At 41.1% G+C, this 22,658-nt stretch overlaps 1 protein-coding gene across 5 annotated transcripts in view; it reads left to right on the top strand.

Moving 5' to 3' along the window:
• PHACTR1 (phosphatase and actin regulator 1) overlaps positions 1 to 22,658 on the top strand; it is a 551,412-nt gene that overhangs the window by 447,504 nt on the left and 81,250 nt on the right. For 4 of the 5 annotated variants that reach the window (XM_090269807.1, XM_090269811.1, XM_090269810.1 and 1 more), the window contains 2 exons: positions 14,009 to 14,176; positions 16,266 to 16,472. In XM_090269807.1, coding sequence (XP_090125933.1) covers positions 14,009 to 14,176; positions 16,266 to 16,472 — 375 coding nt within the window. The remainder of the gene's footprint in view (positions 1 to 14,008; positions 14,177 to 16,265; positions 16,473 to 22,658) is intronic. The other variant, XM_090269809.1, reaches the window with a different exon arrangement.

Below are 22,658 nucleotides of genomic sequence, written 5' to 3'. Positions count from 1 at the left end.
GGTGGTCCAAAGTGTCAAAAGCAGACATGTCAGATAAGGACTGAGAAATGACCTCTTGATTATTTCCATGCTGCTGAATTGTAGCTTCTTCAGTTATCTGTGAAGCCAATACGCAATCAGCAGCATGTAACCTAAGATGCTTGTTTTCGGGTATTATGAAACCTAATTCAAGAGGCTGAAGCAATAAACAAATTTAGACTAATGATTTTCATGTCTTTTGTCCTCTAAAGTATCCCAAATGTTTTGAGCAATGCTTGGCATTTGTTACTACTTATTTAATATGTATTGCATGAATGGGTGGGTGAATGAGCCAGTGAGTAAGTGAGTGAATCTCACGTAATAAAGTCCAGTGATAATACAGCTCCAGGGTTGCTTCACTAATAACCATGACTAAGGAATACCATCCTCAGGCTGCAGCCCTCATGGTGACAATATGGCTGCAGTCATGCCAACATTGCATGAGGCACATTAGCCAGAGGATCTTGGTATCTCTTTCTAAAGCAAGAAAAGATTGTGCAAACATCCTTCCAGAATTATTCCCATTTCTCATTGACCAGAATTTTTGGCGATAACCACTAGATATTTTTTGTCCTATTTTGACCATTGTTTCCATAAACCTACGTGTTGCAACTGCAGTCAACTCTGGGGAGCTGCTGCCGACTATGACTTATCCTTGGAAGATCCATCCCGGTGCCACCCTTTCTAACTTCCTATCCTGCACCCCACCTGTGAACCCAAGGCAGGGCAGGGGACCTTGGGCAGGTGGGCATCACGGCTGCCCCCAGCCTTCTGATGCTTCCTCACTCCACAGCCCTGCCCTGCACTGACGTTGGCAGTGAGAAAGCAAGCCGAACTTGGGAAGGCTAGCAGCTAATAAAAGGAGGGCTGGTCAGGCTTAGGAAAACTTCCCTGACTTCATACCTTTGCCCAGGATTTGTGTAAGTCAGACATGTCTGAGGGACCCTAACCCATATCAATATCTGTAAGACAACAGCACTCTCCTAGGAGTGCCAGTCCCAGCATTCTGGTCCCGGCTTCCTCGGTTTTTATCTTCACAAGGTTCAGGGCAGCTTTTCCTCTTTCCGATTGACTAACTATAGGATGCTGCACTGCTCCAGTCAGCAAGGCTGTGCTTTCCTTTAATCCTCTCTCACTCCTCCCAGCACCCAGTGTGCTGATTGAAGGCATCTGTCACCAACCAGGGGGTCCTCCTAGTGTCTCTGGATGGACCCATAGAATGGCGGACCCTTCGACTCCATCCTGCCTCTGTTTGTTTTCCCATAGGATTGTTGGAGGATCAAAGGACACATTCCAATCTGGGCTTTTTGGCTATTGCCCAGAGTAAGGGCTCAATAAATGTTAACAATGGTCTCCTCCAGATGTCTGGCCTGTATTGCTCTTCTGCTCTTCTTAGGTGCCTGCCTTCCCTCGGTCCATCTCCCCTTCCCGAATCCCCTTCGCCTGAGCTCAGACACTCCCTTGTTCCTCCTGGCAGGGCTGAGATTCTGTTATGATGGCATCCAGACTTCTCCGAAGGCCATGTCCACCTGCGTAGTCCTGTGTTGCTGCTCTCAGGGCTGCCACCATCCATGCGTGCCAGGAGCACATCTCCCATCCCCACACTCCAGGCTTCCCAGCACTGCAGTTTTCCTGAAGGAAATGTTATTCACTACGCTGGCCACTCATAGTGATGTGGACCTATTTAACAACATCATTTTAACCTCTCAGTTCCAGAAATGGGTTCACCTCTGCATAGACGTTAGGCCCCTTGTGGTTTCCACATCTACCATAAGCAGCGTTGTCCAGTAGCATCGTCAGCAGTCATGGAAAGGCTCTGTCACCCCTGCTGGCTAGTACAGCCTCATGTGGTTTTTGAGAACTTCAACTGTGGCCAGTCTGATCGAGGAACTGCATTTTAAATTTTATTTCATTGTAACTAATTTAAATAACAGACACATGTGTTCAATGGGTAGCCTATTGGAGAGTTCAGCTAGAGAAACAGACCTGCTTACATTTTGAATAGCCAGCCCCAATCCCTTCTCTCCCGCAGCTCTAGACGTTAAGGATTGTTAACATCATCTATTGCAGTCCTGGCTGGGCTACGCTGTAACGGTGGGAGGCCCCTTGCACAACAACATATGATTCTGTGAGGGTCATGCTATCATATAGTAGCATAGGAGAGAAACTGTGATATTTTGTTCATTTTATATTCAGTCCCTGTCCCAGTTCCATTTTTTAAATGAAAATGCCAAGGAATAGCAAGAGGGTAAATCCTCTTTCAGCTACAAACCTTGGAAATAATGGTCATAACCATCAAACTTGCATCATAGATGAGCTTGGTGTGAATTTGGTGAGAAGGTTTAACTGTACCCAGGTCAGATGAAGAAAACCCTTTGGGAGACAGATGCCAGTTTGACATAGTGAGATATGCGTGACTGTGGGTGCAGTGAGACTCCACGTGAGCAGTGGTTTGTTGACCGTGAAATCCAATAGAAAGTAGCAAATGCTGACAAGTCCAACAGGAAATGGCCACAGGGAAATATAACTGAAACAAGCATGCAAGGTCAATGTCTTGACCACTTTTTTGATAGGAAGTCATTGCAACTCACATAGTTAATGTTTTAGGCAAAAGCCTCTGAATGGGATGGAGGGACTATTAATATCCAGATAGTATATTAAATCCAAAATGATAGCAACAATATAAAAAGCAGGTGATTCTCCAAGCCCAAAAACCTGTGTCATTCCATTACATGTATGAAATCATCCATATTATCATGAAATCAATTAAATTCTGAGGTTTAATTTTCAAGATAGATTCAAAAGGAGTCTGAGAGTCACAAAGATGCCTATATCAGACAGTGAGAAAACTCATGGCTCATGCAAAATTGCTCCTGTGTCTAAGCTGGTCAGAATAATCCGAAGACTTCTGGCTGCAAATAGTGATTAAAAAATAAACTGGAAGATTCTCTTAAAATGTGGGTTCTGAAAGCATAGGTTCTCTGATTCTACAGAATCCTATAGTGTCTACCTTAAATCCTGGTGGTGCACAAATCTCATTTATTCTCTATCTCCCTCTGTCTCTCTCTCTCTCCCCCTCCCTCCCTCCTTTCCTCCCTCCCTCTCAGTGACTTTCCCTCACTGAGGAAGACAGTGTACCAGAAGAGCAAAAAAGTCTTATTTGTTCTTGCAAAAAAGACTTTAAATTCAAGTTTTTTTAAGTGCTTGAGCATCACATACATTAATTAGTAAATAAGCAGTATTTAATATGAAAGTTTTGCTTAATGTGTATGTTTAAAATCCTACAAAATAACATCAGTAGCATTATTTGGTTTAATTACATCAACGCCCTGAACCCAGGCAAAATGAAGAAAGTAACTTTGACAAAAGTCAACAAATACCAGGGAGCCATTTTCAACTTCTAGGTTGAAAGCTCTTCAATCTTTTTATTTTATGTTCTATTTATTTATTTTTAGAGGGGAAGGAAGGGAGAGAGAGGGAGAAAAACATCAATGTGAGAAACATCACTGGGTTGCCTCGTGCATGCCCCCAACTGGGAACCTGGTGCACAACCCAGGCATGTGCCCTGATCAGGAATTGAACCTGCAACCTTTCCTTTTGTGGTATGATGCCCAACCCACTGAGCCACACCAATCTGGCTCTTTACTCTTTTAATAAAATCCTTAGATAAATTATTTCTTAGCTAACTATTGCTTGGCACATCATTTTACTGGCTATGAGAACTACTAGTGGCTTTAATTGCAAAGATTTAAAATGTTCCTGGGATTAACAGAAGCTTTTACAAAGCTCTGTACAGTCATGTGTCACATAACAATGTTTGGGTCAAAATGGACCACATAGAAGGGTGGGGAAAAACAGGTTAATAATAATAATTAATAATACAATCATTAATGCATAAGTAATAATACAAAAATAAACTCTGTTTCACATACAACTGTAATCCTACCTTTGCCCACCCTGTATACATTTCTCCCACATTGTTTTTCCTTCTTCTTTAAAGCAGCACAGTATTGTGTGTTCATCCTGTGCCTTCTCCAGAGCAGTCAAGAACCAATTCAGTGACCTCTGCTGATTATCCGGAGCGCAGGGGAAAGGTGTTAAGGAAGCCACATTCACAGCTGGCCCAGGGGGCACTGAGCGCTCCATTCCCAAGACCCTGACTGCAGCTTTGCTTTTGGTCTCAATACAGCCACATGTCATTTAACTGATGTTTGGGTCAATGAGGAACCACACATACAACAGTGGTTTCATAAGAATTTAATGGAGCTGGAAAATTCCTATTGCCTAGTAATATTGTAGCTCAATGCAGTACTCACGTGTCTGGTGATGCTGGTGTGAACAGACCTGCTGCCGCTGCCAGTCATATAAAAGTAGAGCACACAGAACTTGACAATGGTAATAAACGAGTATGTTACTGGTTTATGTATTTACTAAGCTGTGTTTTTATCAGTTTTTTAGTGTGTACTCTTTCTACTTATAAAAAGAAAGATTGCTGTAAAACAGTATGCCGGGTTATGTTGGCAGCAGCCTCTACATGTCATGTATACCACATCTCTTGATTGCACCATTTTCTCTTTTGCATGATTTAATCTTGTGTTGTTTTATAAATTTAGTGTAACCTAAGTGTACAGTGTTTATAAAGTCTACAGTATCATATAGTGATGTTCTAGGCCGTCACATTCACTCATACTGACTCACCCAGAGCAACTTCTAATCCTGCAAGCTGCATTCATGGTAAATGCCCTATATAGGTGTACCATTTTTATCTTTGGTACCATATTTTACTGTGCCTTTTCTATATTTAGATATGTTAAATACACAAATACTTAGACTGTGTTACAATTGCCTGCAGTATTCAGTACAGTAACACCCTGTTCAGGCTGGTAGCCCAGGAACAACAGGCCATACGATGCAGCCTAGCTGTGTAGTAGGCTCTACCATCTAGGCTTGTGTGAATGCACTCTATCATGTTCACACAATGATGAAATTGCCCCAAAATGCATTTCTCGGAGCATATTGCCATTGTCAAGCAGTACATGACTGTGTATCGTTGCTAAAATGACACCTTTGTGAGTTACAAAATAATGGCTATACTCCTTAATGGGTGGATTTTTTTCCTACTCTGGTGGGAAAAGTATATATCAATGCCCAAAATATGGATGAAGTCTCTATTTCATGGCTCCCTTAAATTAGGACCACCACCACCAGAGTCAACGTCTTCCAGAAATACCCTCAGCTCTTTGGGGTTACGCGCAACGGTGTGCTCATTGGGCAGGAGCATTTCCTGGGACGTAAAGTGACAGCATGGGACCGGCTGAATATCGCTCTTGCCTCACAGGCAAAAACAATGAGCAAATGTTTGCATTAGACTCTTCTGACATGTCTTTACAAAGATAATTACTTGCTTTAACATAGGTGGCGTCACTTTTTTATTTTACTTTATTACAGTTGACCCTTGAACAACACGGGTTTGAACTGCATGGGTTCATACTCTTACAATTTTCTTAACATTTTCTCTAGCTTACTTTATTGTAAGAATACAGTATTTAATACATATAACATACAAAATATCTGTTGCCCTTGCTGGTGTGGCTCAGTTGGTTGGAGCATTGTCCCATAAACCAAAAGGTCATGGGTTGCAGGTTCAGTCCCTAGTCCAGGTGCATAAAGGAGGCCAACTGATTATTGCTTCCCACATCAATGTTTCTCTCTCGCTCGCTTGCTCACTCTCTCTGCCCCGCCCCCCATCTCCCTCCCTGCATCCCTTCCTTCTGTCTCTGGAATCAGTAAATTTAAAAAATAATTTTTTAAAAATAAAAATTATATGTTAATTGACTATTTCTCATATCAGTAAGGCTTCTGATCAACAGTAGACTATTAATAGTTAAGCTTGGGGTAGTCAAAAGTTAAACGTGGATTTCAACTGCACGGGGGTCAGTGCCCCAACCCCCACACTGATCAAGTGTTAACTGCATAGCCATTGGTATCATCGGTAAATCAAAATGTGTTTGAATTTTCAGAAGTGTGCATATGTACATTCTACACATTTGTACATATTAGCAACAGAGATGCAGTTAAGCTAACACTTCCTAATGTTTTCAGCCCCACATTATCACATGACACTTCAGTTACGTAATTTCTTTACAATGAAGTCATAAATGTAGCCATCATTTCATGGTGTCGTTTATTCTTCTCCACAAGTACTAACACTAACAGAACTTGAGTTTTAATTGTGACAGCTAAGTTTTAATTATAAAGAATTGCTATGTGGTTCTTTTACCATCCTTAAGCAATTAAAATTTCAAAATGTCATTTTAAATAAGCTCATACACACACTCCTTCTACCACATAATAGCTCAGTACCTACCATCTACATGATGTTACACAAATTACTTAAACCATCTAGTGTTCACTTTTCTTTGTACAATGAGGATTATTTTGGTAACAATTTCATTGTATTGTTATAAATATATATAAACATATATAATACTATATATATATATATATATATAGTACATATAATACATATACATAATGAGCAGAAGTCTGGCACATAATAAATTCCCCAGATATTATTTAAGGTGTTGCTATTGTTATTGTTATATATAAAATGTCCAGCATAGTGCTTTACACTGAAGATGCTTTAAATTCTCCATAAATGTTTCTTTCACCATCTCTTCACCTTTCCTCTCTTTCTTCCTGTCTTTCTACTGTGTAGAGGCCTTTCATGTAGAGCACAAGGCACTAGCTCTAGACTAAAACTTTACTTACCAGTTTTTAAAATATATATATAAAATTTTATTTAGTTCACAATAAACCTAAAATCCATCAATGTGCTTCCTAGTTCTTGATGTAATATGCCCAAAGAGTAAATCATACAATAAAAAGAAAACCTAAATGAAAAATGACTTACTATTTTAGCTTATCTATTATTTCAGGATTAATTGCAAACAATTTTGGTGGGGAAAGGGACTTATTCTTCTTAGTTCCTCCAACTGTCATACAGATAATACATTGATATGGAAGGACGATAGTTGGGCCTCATCTAGCACAGTCCTTTTGTTTTCAAGGGGCAGAAACTGAGGGCCTAGTGACTCATTGTAAGCTAGTGACGACAAAAACAAGAAGACAGCTCTTCCTGTGTTCAAGGTGTGGCTTTGTTCACTGCACCTGCTGCTTCTCCCTTCCCGCCCAGCTCTCCTGAGAATGAGTTAGGGGCGCTCAGCAGCGCACCTCCGTTTACTGAGGCACGTGCCGCCAGGAGAGCGTGGTTTATAACAGCATCCTTTCTATCACCCCTCACTGGCTCCTTCCATTTCTTTTTACCTGAGATAGAAAAGCATTCTCTGTCCTTGAGTCCCCAGGCTGTTAAGGATTTGAGTGGCCAATATTAACACTCTTATTCCCTCTCGGAGTTTCTGAACCATTTTAGAGAGAAGACAAATAGGAGATTAAATTGTAGGATGTCACCTTTATTACTGATAAAGGCTAGTCTGGAGGAGGTCAGTGATGGGCCGATAGTTCTCCGCTTCTGCCCTCCCCGCAAGCCTAGATCTCAAAATCAGCCCACCAAGAGGGAAAGTATGAGTCCAGAATCAACACTAGTCCCAGGTGGTGAGGGAAGAATGCAGACAACGCCTGCTGTGCTTATGGTTTGGATTATCTCCACCCAGTGGAGAAACAGGGACTAGTGGTTGCACCCCAGCAATAGATAGGGTAACTGTGGAGAGCAGGAGGGAGCTAGGCAAAAATAGAGAAGGCTTAGGAAAATGCCTCCTCAAGAAACCAGAGGAGTGAGAAAGAGGTTTTCCCCTAACAACAACTTTTTTTTTAACTTAAAGCAGCATGCAGATTTCATTTTTTATTTTTTATAAACATAAGCATTTTTGCAGAAAAAAAATTAACAATCATTAAGCCCAACTTAAATCTTGCCAAATTTACTTCATAACTTTGCCAGCTTGCATACACACTCCATTTTGATGTTTTTATAACCTGCATGTACATATTGTTCTCCATTCCTGCTTTTGTACTTGACATTATCTCAAACACTTTTTTCTGTTATCTCCGTCACCCGCACGGTCACTTCATTTACATTTCTTTCATTCCTATCAAGGCTGTGCACTTGACAAGTGGCACCTGGGACTTGATTTTTATTCATTTGTACAAATACTCTTCATACTTGGAATAATTACTCTTTTAGAGCTATGTTTAGCTCATATTTCCCCATTGTTCTGGGTTCTTTTTTATTTGGTGTTTAGCATTTTATTTTGCAATTTTTAAAATTTTATTTTTATTGTTTTTCTATTACAGTTGTCCCACGTTTTCCCTCATTGCTCCCACCCACCCAGCCCACCCCTTCCCCCAAAGTCAATCCCCACCCTGTTGTCCATGTCCATGGGTTATTTATACTAGTTCCTTTACTAAACCCTTCCCCTACTTAACCCCCTTCCCTCTCACCCCTCCCCCCTGATAACTGTTACTCTGTTCCTTGTTCAGTTTTGTTCATTTGTTTGTGTTGTTCATTAATCTCCTGTATCAGTTGACATCATATGGTATTTTTCTTTTGTTGCCTTATTTTGCAAATTAAAAATCAAAAAGTTTTATGAGTAAGTCAAAACATCCATCTTGTTTTTTTCTAATACAACCTGAAAAATAACTGTATGTGTGCATGTGTGTGTGCTAAATACACACATTTATTTACATTTATGTATACTATTTATTGTAGTTTTTAAGTTTTATTTTTAGTTTTTTTATCTTTGAGAAATTATTGTAGTCGTCGGCAGCCGTCCGTCTCGAGAGACGATGGTGTAGCTTCTTAAGAGTCTATCTGCACCGCCGAGAATGGCTGTGCAGTCCGACTTGGGAGTGACATGGTATCTGTCTCCTCCCGTGTTGAATCGACATCTTGTGATGACGCTGAAGCTACAGAGCCTGGGCAGGGTAATATGGAGGGTCTGCTGTTGCCCATGCAGCAGACCCCCCCTCTCTTCGCAGCTGAAGGGTCCAAGGGAAAGACGGAGTCGATACAGCTTGGCTTCAGGTGCGCCGCAGGAGTTGCCGGTGTTGACTACAACGTCAAACCGCCTTAGGGACTCCGGCTCCGGATTTTCTGTCGGGGTTTACTCCCTTAGCCTTTCCCCTGAAGAGGTATGCCGCAAGGCAGCGGAGGTTTTTTGGAGTCAGAGTTTTCCTTCTCTGATGTACCCTGACTGGAAGATCGAACCAGCGACACTTAGCTCGCAGGCCGACGCTCAATCCACTGAGCTAAACCAGCCAGGGCAATTATTGTAGTAATGGTTCAATATGTAGGTATAAAGCAATTCTTTATACTCACAGTCAACTATTATTTATTAAGTAAGGAGGTCATGTCCAACTAGAAATACATTTTTAAGCATAGGTATTTTTAAAGTATAAACCAAATGCATATCCTAGAAAATGAGATTCAGTGGTAAGCTTAAGTTTACGATATATATTTTTGTTTTTCAGAATTAAAATTAATCCTTTTTATCTTAACCTTCAAACTATCATGAACCCGAGCCCACTCAGAACAAAATCTTCATCTTTCATACAATTTTTAAAAAGTAGAAACTGTTCTTACCTAGGTATCCATAAGAACCTGAAAGAATTCTAGTTGCCCATTCTTTATGGTGGCATTCGTCCATATTTAAAAAATAAAAGTTTAGTTACCTTAAGTTTTGAGAAAACTTAATTGATCAGAAGTTGATGTCAATCACCCTAAAACTAGAGTATTCCTAAAGCAAAATAAATGACAATAACAAAACAATTGTTTTTAAAACTCACTTGGAATATAGTCACAAGAGTGACATCCAGTTATAGATGGATGCAATTGCTAAGCAAACAAACAAACAAACAAAAATCAAATGAGTCTTATAGACCAATCTTCTGGAACATAACTTTTGCATAAATCATACTTTTAGAGTATTTTAAAAATTCAGCGCAAGACTAGATCCTCTCCTAATATGTGGTCTCCAGCTAGTTTGAGCCCATGTCTTTCTGTCTTCCTTCACCCCTTTTTCTTTTTTCATCCACTTCTCACTCTGGCTCCTTTGCCCCTGCCCACACCAGCTGGCTCACACTAATTCCTCTCTGTATCTGCTTTTCTGCATTTCTTAACCACATCTTGCCCCACTCTCTTCCCCAAGGCATATCTGTTTTCTCCTTAGCATTTGGCACAGTGCCTGCCCAGCTTAAGGGAGGAGAGGAGGGGCAGGGTATGGTGAAGCTCCAAGGTTCTGGATGCAGCGGACTGGTCAGTAGTTTCTACAATTGTCACTGGAGCTAATAGAAGACATCTGCCTACTTCAAACGGCTGTTGTGAGGGTTGGCAATTATGTGATGCATGTTGTTAATTATAGGCTCTCAACGGGTGTTTATCAGTTGAGTGAATTAATTCAGTCTCACTTTTCCCTTCATTCTCCTTGATTTGGCATTAACTTGACTCTACCAATGTCTTCATTTGTTATGCCACACAAAAAGAGGAGAATCAGGCTGGCACAACGTCCATGGCCAGTTCTAGTTCTATATCTTAGATCCACTTCTGCATTATTTTCTCTACCACTTCTGTGATCTGATTTTACCTTGTTAGGTACATCTGCATCTGACTCATATTTTACTTCTGCTCTGTACCCTACTACTCTCCTCAGTCTCGTTGTCCTTTGTAACAAGTTTTTATTCATGATCCATCATTAGACAATACATCCTCCTGCTGTCTTGTCCTCTCTGAGGTTTAAACCAACCATCTCTGTTCGATGGTAACCAGATAAATAGCATTTCTAGGTTCTCTTGCCTTGCCAAGCCAATGGTTCTCAACCAGCAAAAGCAGCTTTAGTATCACCCAAGAATTTGTTAGACATGCAGACTCTTGGTCCCACCTCAAACCTACTGGATCAGAAACTCTGGGGATGGGACCCAGAAATCTGTGTTTTAACTGCCTCAACCCATCTGTTCTCTTCCCTGCCTTGTCCCTTCCTCCTTGTACTTTACCAATTCCGGTAGGACACATCTTATGGTTGGAGGTCATTGTGGGCCATTTTGAAAATCCTTATTACAGATAATTTTAGAAGATCGTATATAAAAGATGGTGATGATATAGATAGATGAAGGTACAAATAATCGAGAAGACTCAATTAGAAGAGTTAAATTTTTCCTGTAAAAATGTGTTTTTCTAATAATGCTATTAAAATAATGCTGATAAAAGTGCTGATACACAATGCTGGTAAATAGTAAAAAATGGAGACCCTTAATAGTCTTGGGATTACCAAGCATTAGGAATTCCCAGCTGCTTCCTTGGCTTGATGACGAGTACATGAGGTACATTACATTAATGTTTCTACTCTTATGTATGTTTGAAAATGTCATAATTTTTAAATAACAATTACTTAACAATGACAGCATCATTCTACGTCTGTGTTATAAGAACCCAAATAAAATATTTTTTACCTTTGTCCCTGTCAATCTTGGTCATAAATGATATTAATAATGAATTTTTGTATTGTCGAATTGTTTTATTTCTACTAGCTATGTATATATGTAATATATATGTATGTAGATAGAGATAGTCAATGTTAATGTTGAAGAAATGACCAAAAGCTAAGAAATTAGTGCAATCTGTACATTGCTGCTGTATGGACAGAAAAAAAAAAACCTTTAGAAAGACAATTTCACAAAATCCAGGTATGTGTCACTAGACACTAAATTATTAACACACATAAATTTCATTTGTTGGAATCTCTTCTAAAGGTGGGGGATTCTAATTGCAGATTTTATACAAGAAGATAGTAGAACTTTTTTTTCATAATAGCATAAAACATTTGAAATCCCTTAGTGACCAACCATAGGGAGATGGCTAGATAAACATCAGAATATTTACCGATCAATATTGTAAGTTATAATGCTATAAAAGTAAAAAAAAAAGACACAAAATATGATACACAGTAAGACTGCAGCTGTGAGAAATGTGTACAGAAAAAGAAACTATCTGTTAAGGTGGTGATATGATTCATGTCGTCTTCTTTTCCTTTCCGTTTTTTGTTTGTTTGTTTGTTTTGTTTTTCTTTTCCAGTGGAAATGTATATTTAGGAATTATGACCATGGAATTCCAAAGGTTGTTTGTTTCCTCTCCAAAGTGGTTTGGATCTTTAATTCATAGGGATCTAAATTTTTTGAGAGGTAAATAGTCCCAAAAGGAACGAGTAGTATTGCTACTCTGTTACTAGCATAACCTCTGGCACTAAGCCAACTGCCTTGGTGAAACCAGGTTGCACCAAGCCTAAAGTACTAATTCTGTGAAAATGTACAGCAATCATTCCATTGCATCTTTGCCCCAAGGAAGCAGAATTTGGCAACAGCACCGACACCCCTCCTCCTCTGATTGTCTTATCCAGGACCTTTATTGCTCTTGTAACATCAAAAATGAACGTGGTTTCTGAGAGGTGTATTAAACTGAATGGCAGCTGCATCATTATTCCACCAACTGGGAACTCTGATCAGCGCTACTTCCCACGGTGTCCATTTGAACCTGCTACATTAAAGCATGTTAAGAGAAATGGAGACCATACATTATGGGATGTTGATGCAGTAACCCCCCTACTGCAGTCCCGCCCATCCTAAAGACTGTTCAGCGGTGTACTCTGCACTACTCCTCTTCTCTCATTAGTGAGGAGTAATCATTGCTAGTCACAGTTGTACTACTGCTGCCATCTGGGGCATACAAAAAGGCCAAATGAAAAAAGGAAGAAAACATGTACACACTCTTCAAGTGTCTGTGCTTTGTATTATCTGCTTCAGATGATTTTTTTTTGCTATTCATCCGTTATATTTTTTCTATGTTTATAGAATATTCAGGTCAAATATCCTATGTCCTTGAACCACATGCTATATAAAGCCTGTTAGTTTGTAGGTTACTCTGTTGAACATAAATTTTATTGAGCCATTTCTAATTGGGGGTATGGGGACAGGCAGAGGGTCCTTTCTCACCACATATCATTGTGGATAAAACTAAAGCCTTGGGAGGAGTTGAGAAAAAGGAAAGGATTATTTATCCAAGTTTAACCTTGGAATTATTTCGCTGTTTCATTTCTACAAGTAAATGATTTCCTTCCTGTTTTAAGGCAGGTAATTGCTTTGCTAGTTTCTGTGTTTCTAAGATTCACGTGCAGTCTTTCATCTGGTTATTTACTCATTGTACTAGAACAGCTTTCAGTCCTCTTTAAAAATTAATTTGACTTTAATGTCTAGTTATCTAGCACTCCCCTGGGCCAGGATGAAATCACACTGGTGGGGGGTGGGCAGCAGTTTGATTTGACAAATGGCCATTGTGTAGGAGCTTTAGATCCTCCTTCACGGTGTTAATTAGCTGCCCTTTGCTTTGCTAAACTCTAAACCAGATCAGTCTGCTGGCCCCCTGGCCAAGGGATCCCTGGTGAGCACTGGGACAATTCAGGCATTTCCCCGCGCTCTTGGGCTGCTGCAGCCTTTCCGCTGGGATTTGAGCAGAGGTGAAGAGAAGTCAGGATGAGTTTTTTTCCAGGGCTGTGAAGCAGCATGCTCCTGACACTATTGAATGATATGAAGCCCTTTATTCCCTGAAGTAGGAATCCCTAATCCTGGTTTCCCAGTCTCTGAGGCCTGCTCGGTATTTTCAAGTTTCAAATATTAAAAAGAAAAATTAATTTTTATTCATGTTCATTAAAAAAAAGGAAGAAACAAAATATAGTAGATTAGGGTTAGACAGGTGGAGAGAAAACTGGCAATTTGCTAAAGATCATTGGCAATTGTAGCCCTGATGGTTAGATGGCATATCTCTGAAAATAAAATAAATTACTTTAAGCAAAAGAACACATGTAGACATGATGTACTGACCTTGATCAGGATTTTTCAGAACCATCCACACTCAGTTAGCAGACTATAAATGTCCGCCTTCCCTGGGCACAGGCATTGCCTAACTGCACGCTCCTTCTCTGTCTGGCAGATGGGGAGCTCTCCATATCAAATGAGGATGACTCCTTGGAAAACGGACAGTCCCTGAGCGCCAGCCAGCTGTCTCTGCCTGCCCTGTCTGAAATGGAGCCGGTCCCGATGCCCAGAGATCCCTGCTCATACGAGGTGCTCCAGCCTTCAGACATCATGGATGGGACAGGTACTGCCCTGGTGGAGTTGCAGCACAAGTCCCAGCATGTGGCGTTGGGGATCTTTGGCCCAACTGGACTGGGAGTTCTGTTGGGAACCACCCTGACCATAAGAATCTCCTGGAAATAGGAATGAAAGTGACCAACTAGTACATGCTGAATATAAAACTATGGAGGATATTTACAGTTATTGTTCTATAGTTTTACAAAATATTTTTATAACTTCAATATCTTTAAAGAGATATACCCTGTTTTGGTAATAGTGATTATTTAAAATGTCATTTTTTTGTTTTCTAACACTCATTTCTGTTAAGCTCAACCTAAAGGATCCTACACTTCTATATGGTGCCTACCTAATTCACCTATGCGTAAGGCCCTGGCATGCCCTTTAATCCGGGTCCCAGTGCACCAGTTAATGGTTGCATCAATTTAGCAAATTGTAGCAATTTACTATATATGTTCAATGTGTTCATTGGCCATTAAATTGTTTACAATTTTCTGGTTAACTTGTATCCTGACAACAGGTGATTTTGATGCTATAAAACTGTCACTCTCATTTTGGTCCGAACCGTGTGACTGGTCCTCATTCCCTCGGGAAGTTTGCAGAGTGGTCCTCCTTAGCCTGAAGATGGGACCCTCTCCACAGCCAGTAAGGACTGGTCTTTGTTGTTAGGAGACAAGCCTGGGGGAAGGGACCTCTTGGAATATCTGGGGCAGGCAGAGTGGCCACATCCTTTCTCCACACCAGGTGCCAAGGCTCCATCAGCAGAGCTCAGGTGGGAGGTTGGCAGAGGTGGTGTTTCACAAAGTCAGTTCCCGGGCTTCATGTTGGGGCTGGGGCAGTCATTGCTGCATCTGTGTACCCAACACTGTTAATAACAGTGTCCCTGAAAGCAGAGGGAGAATTTAGTACTCGTGAGGGTTATCGCAGGGCTTTGATGCTGCTAGGAATACTGCTCCTCGGATTAGAGAGGAAGAAGAGGAATCAGTTCCAGGTTTTCTTATTGCAGCAGTGATGGGAGGAAGGAGATGCAGCTGACTAAATCCCCCCATCCCTTGAAGCTGGGGAGAGTTTCCCAACTAAAGCAGTGAACCGTGTGTTTTATCCTACCTTCCTTGTAACGCTGGATCAGATGGATTTGACTGGTTTAGTGAGATCGGTCACTCCAGTGAAGTCGCAGGGTTTCAGTGTCATCTGCCAGGAGACCCGCACTGAAGGAGGGCTTGTGCCAAGCCCAGTACAGCTCTCCACTGGAGCCAGTCGGGTTCTCCCACGAGGTAAAGGAAGAATCAGGCCCAGTGCAGAGCAAAGGGAAATGGGGCGGATAGAAACAAGAAAACCATAATTCTGGCGAGTAAGAGAAGAGAGGATGGGGCAAGACTGAAAGATGCTGACTTGGAGCATCCTTCACCTTGCCAGGATTTATAGGAGCCGCAGGGGCTGGAGGGTGCCTGTGAAACTGCAGGGCGCCCCCTGGAGGCTGCTCCCAGCTCAGGTGGCTCCCAAACCTGAGGAGCAGCCACCCCAGGCATGTGGGTGGCCCTCCTGGTGTCAGCCTCTAGGATGTCTTCATTACCTGGTGTCCCAGACATGGGAGCAAAGATGCAGGAGCTCCAGCGGGCTTTAAAAACGAGAATCCGCTCTCTTCTTCCCTAGCAAAAGGCAAACAGGCGTAAAGAAAGGTGCTGGCATTTGGTGCTGGTTTGGGTCAGGGGGGCTCTTCATCCCTGACCCAGTACACCTGCCATCTGTTGACTGTCACATTTTAGAGCACCCATGGAATTCGTATTATAGATGCTGAGATTGAAGTGACGAAGCTTCGGATAGTTTTGAGAAAATCCGCCTTCTTTTTTCTCCCTCTTGGTCCTTCCACCTCTGCCTTGTCTGCCTCTGCCTCTCCACTGTGCCCCACCCCAGCCATGGCGCTTTATTGGATTTCCGGCATCCTCTCTTTAACTCTCCATGTGTACATGGCAACCTGGAACAGTTGGTGCTCTGTTGTGTCGCTAGCCCACATCCCTGTCCTGTGTGCTCCTGCCAGCCCCACCTGCACTGCATTTGTGTAATGTCTCCTGTGTGTCATGTGGTTGTCCCCTCAGTGTCTGAAGAGAGTCCCTCTGCCAGTGAGTCTGGAGTTCTCCTGTCCCAAGATCCTTCAGCCAAACCAGTCCTGCTACTGCCCCCCAAAAAACCTGCTGCTTTCTCTGGAGACCATGAAGAGACCCCAGTGAAGCAGCTGCCCCTTCTCAAGCAACCCCCTGCCCTGCCTCCCAAACCCACTGCCAGGATTGCCAACCACTTAACAGGTGAGTCCAGACAGCTCCGGAGGCATGTAGCCCTCCCTTCCCTTCAAGGGATAATCTCTTCTCTTGTTCTTTTTATCTGAAGCTGGGTACGTCTCTGTGGTGAGGTTGCTCTGTGGGACGTGGTGTTTCCGTGTGTGTCTTGGTACACGCAGCCATGGCCTGGGTTTGTGTGTTTGTGTCGAGAAATATTCAGTATACACCCACCAGTCATGTGCCAAGAGCCTTCAGTCATGTGTATCTGTAAATATGTACATTGACATTTATGTGACTAATTCAAGATTATTTGCCCATCTAAGTGAATTAGACTCAATGTCAAAAGCTTTGCAAAGATAAAAGAGAGGTGCCCTGTTGCCTTCATAATGAGTTTGTGAAAGCTCTAAACTTTTTGTCTTTCAGTTATTGATCTGAAAACCCAGAATATTTCTTCTATTAACATGTGTATCTGTGCTATTCTCTTAAAAATAAAAAAAGCAAAGAAAATAATCTGTAAAGTATTGTGAGAAATACTTTTAAAAGAAGAGTTGGCTTAGGAATGTTGTCCTAAAATGACCCTTGTATTTTCATTTTTCAAGTTCTACTTAATGAATGTACCTATGGTTATTAAATTGGGCATCTAATAGATTACACTTCCCTGCATATGAGCACATGAATTGGACACCACTTGGATTTAAGGTTGTGGTGTATCAGAGACTGAAGATTTCAGAGGGTTGTTCCTCCAGCCTTGCTAGTAATCCCACCTGATGCTGATTGACTGCCTTTTTACATCGTCTCTGATGTTTTTACAGTGTCTACTGATCTCTGTACATTTTTGTAAGCTGAAATGGAGATAGACATTGGGAAGAATATTCACTTATTTTATAATCGAACAACTGAAGTTTGAGAGAAATAAGTGAGTTTTCCAGGGCTAGCAGGAATTCTGCTGTAGAGCCACGATTAGACCCTCTGTTTCCCAACTCCAAGTTCAAGATTGTTGTTCCAGAATAGTGGCATGTCTCTCATGTGGTTCTGAGTTTTGTTAGAATCCAACTTAAACATTGGGTTGTGTCAAACTACTCTATCAATGTATGCATCCAGCCAAGTCAGATGTTTATGGTTTAAAAGAGCAAATTTCTACCTAAAGGAACCATTCAGCACATTAATAACACTTTAGTTCAGTACCCCCAAATTTAAATGCATAGAAAACCACAAAGGAGAAAATGCTTTCATAAGCCTCCCTCTGTGAGACCACCACCGTCCATCTAGCTAATAAAAATCAAGTACTGCTATACACAGTCTTTTATCACTTGCTTTGTGCACGCAGTGATATTTGGTAAATATTGCACATGATTTTGTTAACTGCTTAGTGTAGATCAGGATTTACTTGATTGACCTCTTAGGGGCTTTCCATCTTCTCTGTTGTGAAAACACAGCAGCAGACATCCTCAACAGCATATATTTTTCTTTAAAAGCATCTTTGAGTCAGGGCACATGACTAGGTTGCATGCCAGGTCCCCAGTTGGGGGTACGTGAGAGGCAACCACACAGTGATGTTTCTCTCTCTCTCTTTCTCCTTTCCCCTCTCTCTAAAAACAGATAAATAAAATAAAATAATAAAACTAAAAAAAAAAAAGCATCTTTGAGTCTTGCCTAATTTGTTTCTAGAATTATAATTGCTTCTTTATATATACAACAGACCTGTGAACAACGCATGGGTGAGGTGTGCCAACTCCCCATGCAGCTGAAAATCCACATTTAACTGTTGACTCCCTAAAAACTTAAGTTGTCCCTCAGTATCTGCAGGGGATTGGTTCCAGGACCCCTGCAGATACCAAAATCCAAGGGTGCTCAAGTCCCCTATATAAAGTGACATAGAACAATGCATACAGTGAGCCCTCCGCGTCCATGGATTGCCAAGCAGGAATCAAAAACAGTACAGTTATTTATTGAAAAGATCTGCATATAAGTGGACCCATGCAATTCAAACTTGTGTTGTTCAAGGGTCAAATACATATATAAAAAATAGAGTGGTGATATGACTACCATCAAGAGTGATACTTGTAGTTCAGCGTATGTAGTCTGATAAAAGGTTATGGGAGACCCTGGCTGGTGTGGCTCAGTGGATTGAGTGGCGGCGTGTGAACCAAAGGGTCACCAGTTAGATTCCTCATCAGGGCACATAGCCTGGGTTGCAGGCCAGGTCCCCAGTTGGAGGCGTGCAAGAGGCAGCCACACATTGATGTTTCTCTTTTTCTCTCCCTTTCGCTCTTTCTAAAAATAAATAAAATGTTAAAAAGAAAAAGAAAAGGTTACTGGGAAATGCTCAGCTTGAGCTGACCCTAGAAGCATGAAGAGCATTTATATAGAAGAGCATTTATATAGAGTGAGGGAAGAATATTCCAGGAAAGAAGGCCCTGGATAAAGACTCAGAGGTGGCAGCATTCGAGTCAGAGACGAGGTGGCTGAGCCAGGGAAGACCCATCTTGGGATGCATTTAGAGCGGGTTCACTGGGTCTAGCATACAAGGATTTAGATTATATTCCCATAGCAATGGAAAGACTTTAGAGGTTTTTGAGCAGGGGAGTAAATACAATGAAAATTACCTTTTAAATTTTTTCCTGGGTCATTATGTAGCCTGAACAGAAAGAAAAGGTTGGAGGCCTAACAAAGAAGACGCCGAGCCAGCCTGTGCCTCATCTTCCCGAGTCACTAGCTGAACGAAACGGAGCAGTTTGAGCCCTTGTAAGAGGCCGCTCCAGTTGCTGAAATACGAGCTAACAAGCATCTGGGTGGGAGCAGTAGAAAGAGAGGGAACAGAACACAAGATATTTTAAAAGAAGAATTAACAAAATTTCTTAGCCAACAACAGCCTTTACTTTATCTAGTTATCTAATTAATGAAGGCACACTCCATTCATTCATAGCTCCAGCTCTGAGCCTTGAATTTGAGTAGGCTGGTAGCCTTAGGACTCTTGATATTCGAGGGACTGAAGATGTGTAAATTAGCCCAATCTCTCTGGCTTCCCTCATCCCTTCCCAAGAAGAGTGGGACTTTATCTATTATCTGTAAACCTCACCTCTATGTCAAATGGATAAAAGTACATAAAAGCCAGTCATCCTTACCATATTGTACCTGGTAGCCTCGTAAATATGATGAAGACAAAACAGGTGCAGAAGCCTGTGGGCTATGATTGTGGTGCTATCCTTTTGGATTTAAACTCAATTAGACTTGCTGGATTTTTGTAAGTGAGTAATCAGTCATAATGAATCTGCATCACCATGAGGCAGCTATATTAACCCTGTTCTGTTACTAATTACTCTAGAGACATCTGGGCCATGTCAGAAGGAATTAATAAGCTAAGATTTCTAGAACTCCAGGTTGAGATTTAGGAGTTTCAGCATGTTCTCATTGTCTGTTGTTCTGTGGACAGTTTTGAAAGGAAACACAGGACAGTTTGAAAGACACCACGTATGACTAAGAGAGTGTGACGGTGGTTGCTGGTCTGGTGAAACGCTGGAGGGAGTGTGGCCCGAACTGGGGCTACTTCCAGGTACACGATCAGGGGAAAAGATGCAGAGATATCTCTACTTTGGTATTTGCCTCCACTTTTACCAGGAAAACCATAATTAACCTAGGGACTGTTTGTCTTACAAATTTTCTCTGTCCTTGAGCCAGGTAGAGAGAAGCCCTCTTGCTCTCCCAAACTACTTTTTTTCTCATGCTCTCATCCTTTTCCATCTCGTCTTGTCAAACACCGACATGCACAGTAACACATAATAAAGCTCAGGAGTTGTTGGTCATTACATTCCCTTCCATTCTGGAATTATAGTGCCCAGCAGGGCTGGTTGCATAATGAACATGATCTGAGATGAATGATTCTCAAAATGCATGCTTTTTGGAATAATGGCCAACCCTAAAGGAAAAGGGTGATTGAGGCAGAAACAGCAAACAAACACTGTCTACTTTCTTCCTAAGCTTTTATCAGTGACCTCTCCTGACATCCTGTCTCCAGAAGTCAAAAGTTAGACTGTGTATGAGTAATCCATGCCTTCTGCATAGGGTATTGGGCCAAAAAGTCCATTCAGTTTTTTCCATAAAATAAAAGACACATTTTTTATTTTCACCAGTAACTTTCTTGATTTGAGTATCCTGAGTATGTCGGCTATCTCCCGCTATTGGCTTCTAGTGGGTAGAGGCCAGGGGTGCTGCTAAACATCTTCCAGTGCATAAGAAAGCCCCAAAGCAAAGAATTATTTGGCCAAATTGTCAATAATACCAAGAAACTTTGCAAACTACCTTTGACACATCCAGTCAGTCACAGTACCTTCTCCATACACTGAACAAATCATTTTTTTATGTTTCAGTTGCGTTTTTATTTTTCTTGAAATAATAAAGCACAATATGGCAAAAATGTTGTGTATCTTCTTCTATCTTCAATATTAAAATGGCTGCACAAAATTCACCAATTTTGATTTTTTTTAAATGCACACTGATATGATAGTTGTCACAATACAAAGTAACAAAATTGTTTTGAATGAAGTTAAAGACAGCTAAGCACTACTAGAGGAATTGTATGGAAAAAAGTTGAACACACTTTTTGGCCAACCCAATACCTGTGGTTAGGTGCCTGCCCCACAAGAGCCACTTGAATAAAGGATAATCAACCTATATGATAGATGGACTTCACAGTCTGATGTTCACACTCGGGTAGTAATAATGGCAGCTCCCAGATTTTGAGAACTTGACATTTCCACTTAGTCCTGTGATATAGATACTGTTATCATTATTCTGTCCTTTCCCCATGGAGAGAAATGGAATTTAGAGAAGTTAAATGACTTGATCATGGTTAATAGCTAGCAAGTGTCAGAGGTGGACTAGATCCATTTTGTTGGATTCCAGAGCCCTCACTTATAACCATTAGATTATACCATGCCCATCAAAATACCTATTTTTAAAGTTAAAAAAACCTCATTTGCTTTCTTTGTTTTGTTTTTTGCTTTGTGTGTTTTAATCTGTTTAAGACAAAAAAGAATTGTCTAGTCTTTCAAAAACAAAGATCTGTTCTGAAGGCACTTGATTATAAAGAGGAGGACCTGAGCCCAGTTGGGTTGGGTTTCAAAGAACATGCTAGAAGCAGACAGTCTATGAAATCAAGGATTGGAGCAAATAGCCCTGGCCAGTGTCGCTCAGTCTGTTGGAGCATCCCCCGCGAACCAAAAGGTCACAGGTTTCATTCCCAGTCAGGGCACATGCCTAGGTTGTGGGTTCAGTCCTTGCTCAGGTCGTGTGCAGAATACAGCCTATCGATGTTTCCCTCTCACATTGATGTTTGTCTTCCTCCTCTTCACCCTCCCTTTCCCTCTCTCTAAAATCATAAATACATACATACATATATACATACATAAAATGAGACACATAACATTGGAAGCATCTGGCCACAATTCAACAAAAAAAGGAAACTCTTGCTGATCCTTAAAAACAACTCCTCCCGTTAATGTAAACATGCCAAGAGTTTATTTGCACTATCTTTAGAACCTGAAATTAAAGTAAACTTACTCTATTACCAGAACTTGGTTGACTGCTAGTTTCAACATTACAAACTATTTGAAACTGCAGATTAACCTGACAAATATCATCCATGCCGTGTGGTATTTTTCAACCCCCGACGCATGTCTAATGTGAATGCTCTATCCAATGCGTGTCAAGCCAAAACCAGTATTCCTATTTCCAGCTGTCTTGGTAGCTTTTGTGGACACTGTCTAAATGGACTGTTCTACAATTACATTCTGAAATGTAATTTCACTTTGTTTCTGCATTGCTCTCTGAGTCTTTCTGTCCCCATTGCTTCCCACTCTCCCACCCATCATCCTTGTTCTCCTCTTTGGTCTCCTCTCTCTTCAGTCCTACAAAATTATTTAACTACTTTTGCCTCTATCCTTGCCTTTCCTACCAGTATTCTACTCTGACCGTGCAAGATATCTGATGGTTAGACCGCTGTGACCTTGGACCTCGTCCCTGTCTTTAAATGTTAATGAATTGTAACCCAGAATCCTCATGAAGAGTTTATAGGTTCACAGTCTCTTGATAATTAATACCTTGAAAGAATGGGAAACTTACCTAAATTTACTCTTTATATACATTTCTCTGTACTTTTCCAGTCTTGACTTTCTCTTGTCAATATGCAGAAAATATTTTTTTTCAGTGCATGTA

The sequence above is a fragment of the Furipterus horrens genome, unplaced genomic scaffold, assembly GCF_987537825.1.
Source record: "Furipterus horrens unplaced genomic scaffold, mFurHor1.1.pri manual_scaffold_3, whole genome shotgun sequence".
NCBI classification, from domain to species: domain Eukaryota; kingdom Metazoa; phylum Chordata; class Mammalia; order Chiroptera; family Furipteridae; genus Furipterus; species Furipterus horrens.
The sequence above is the reverse complement of the archived record's forward strand: the minus strand, read 5'-3'. Positions and strand labels throughout refer to the sequence as shown.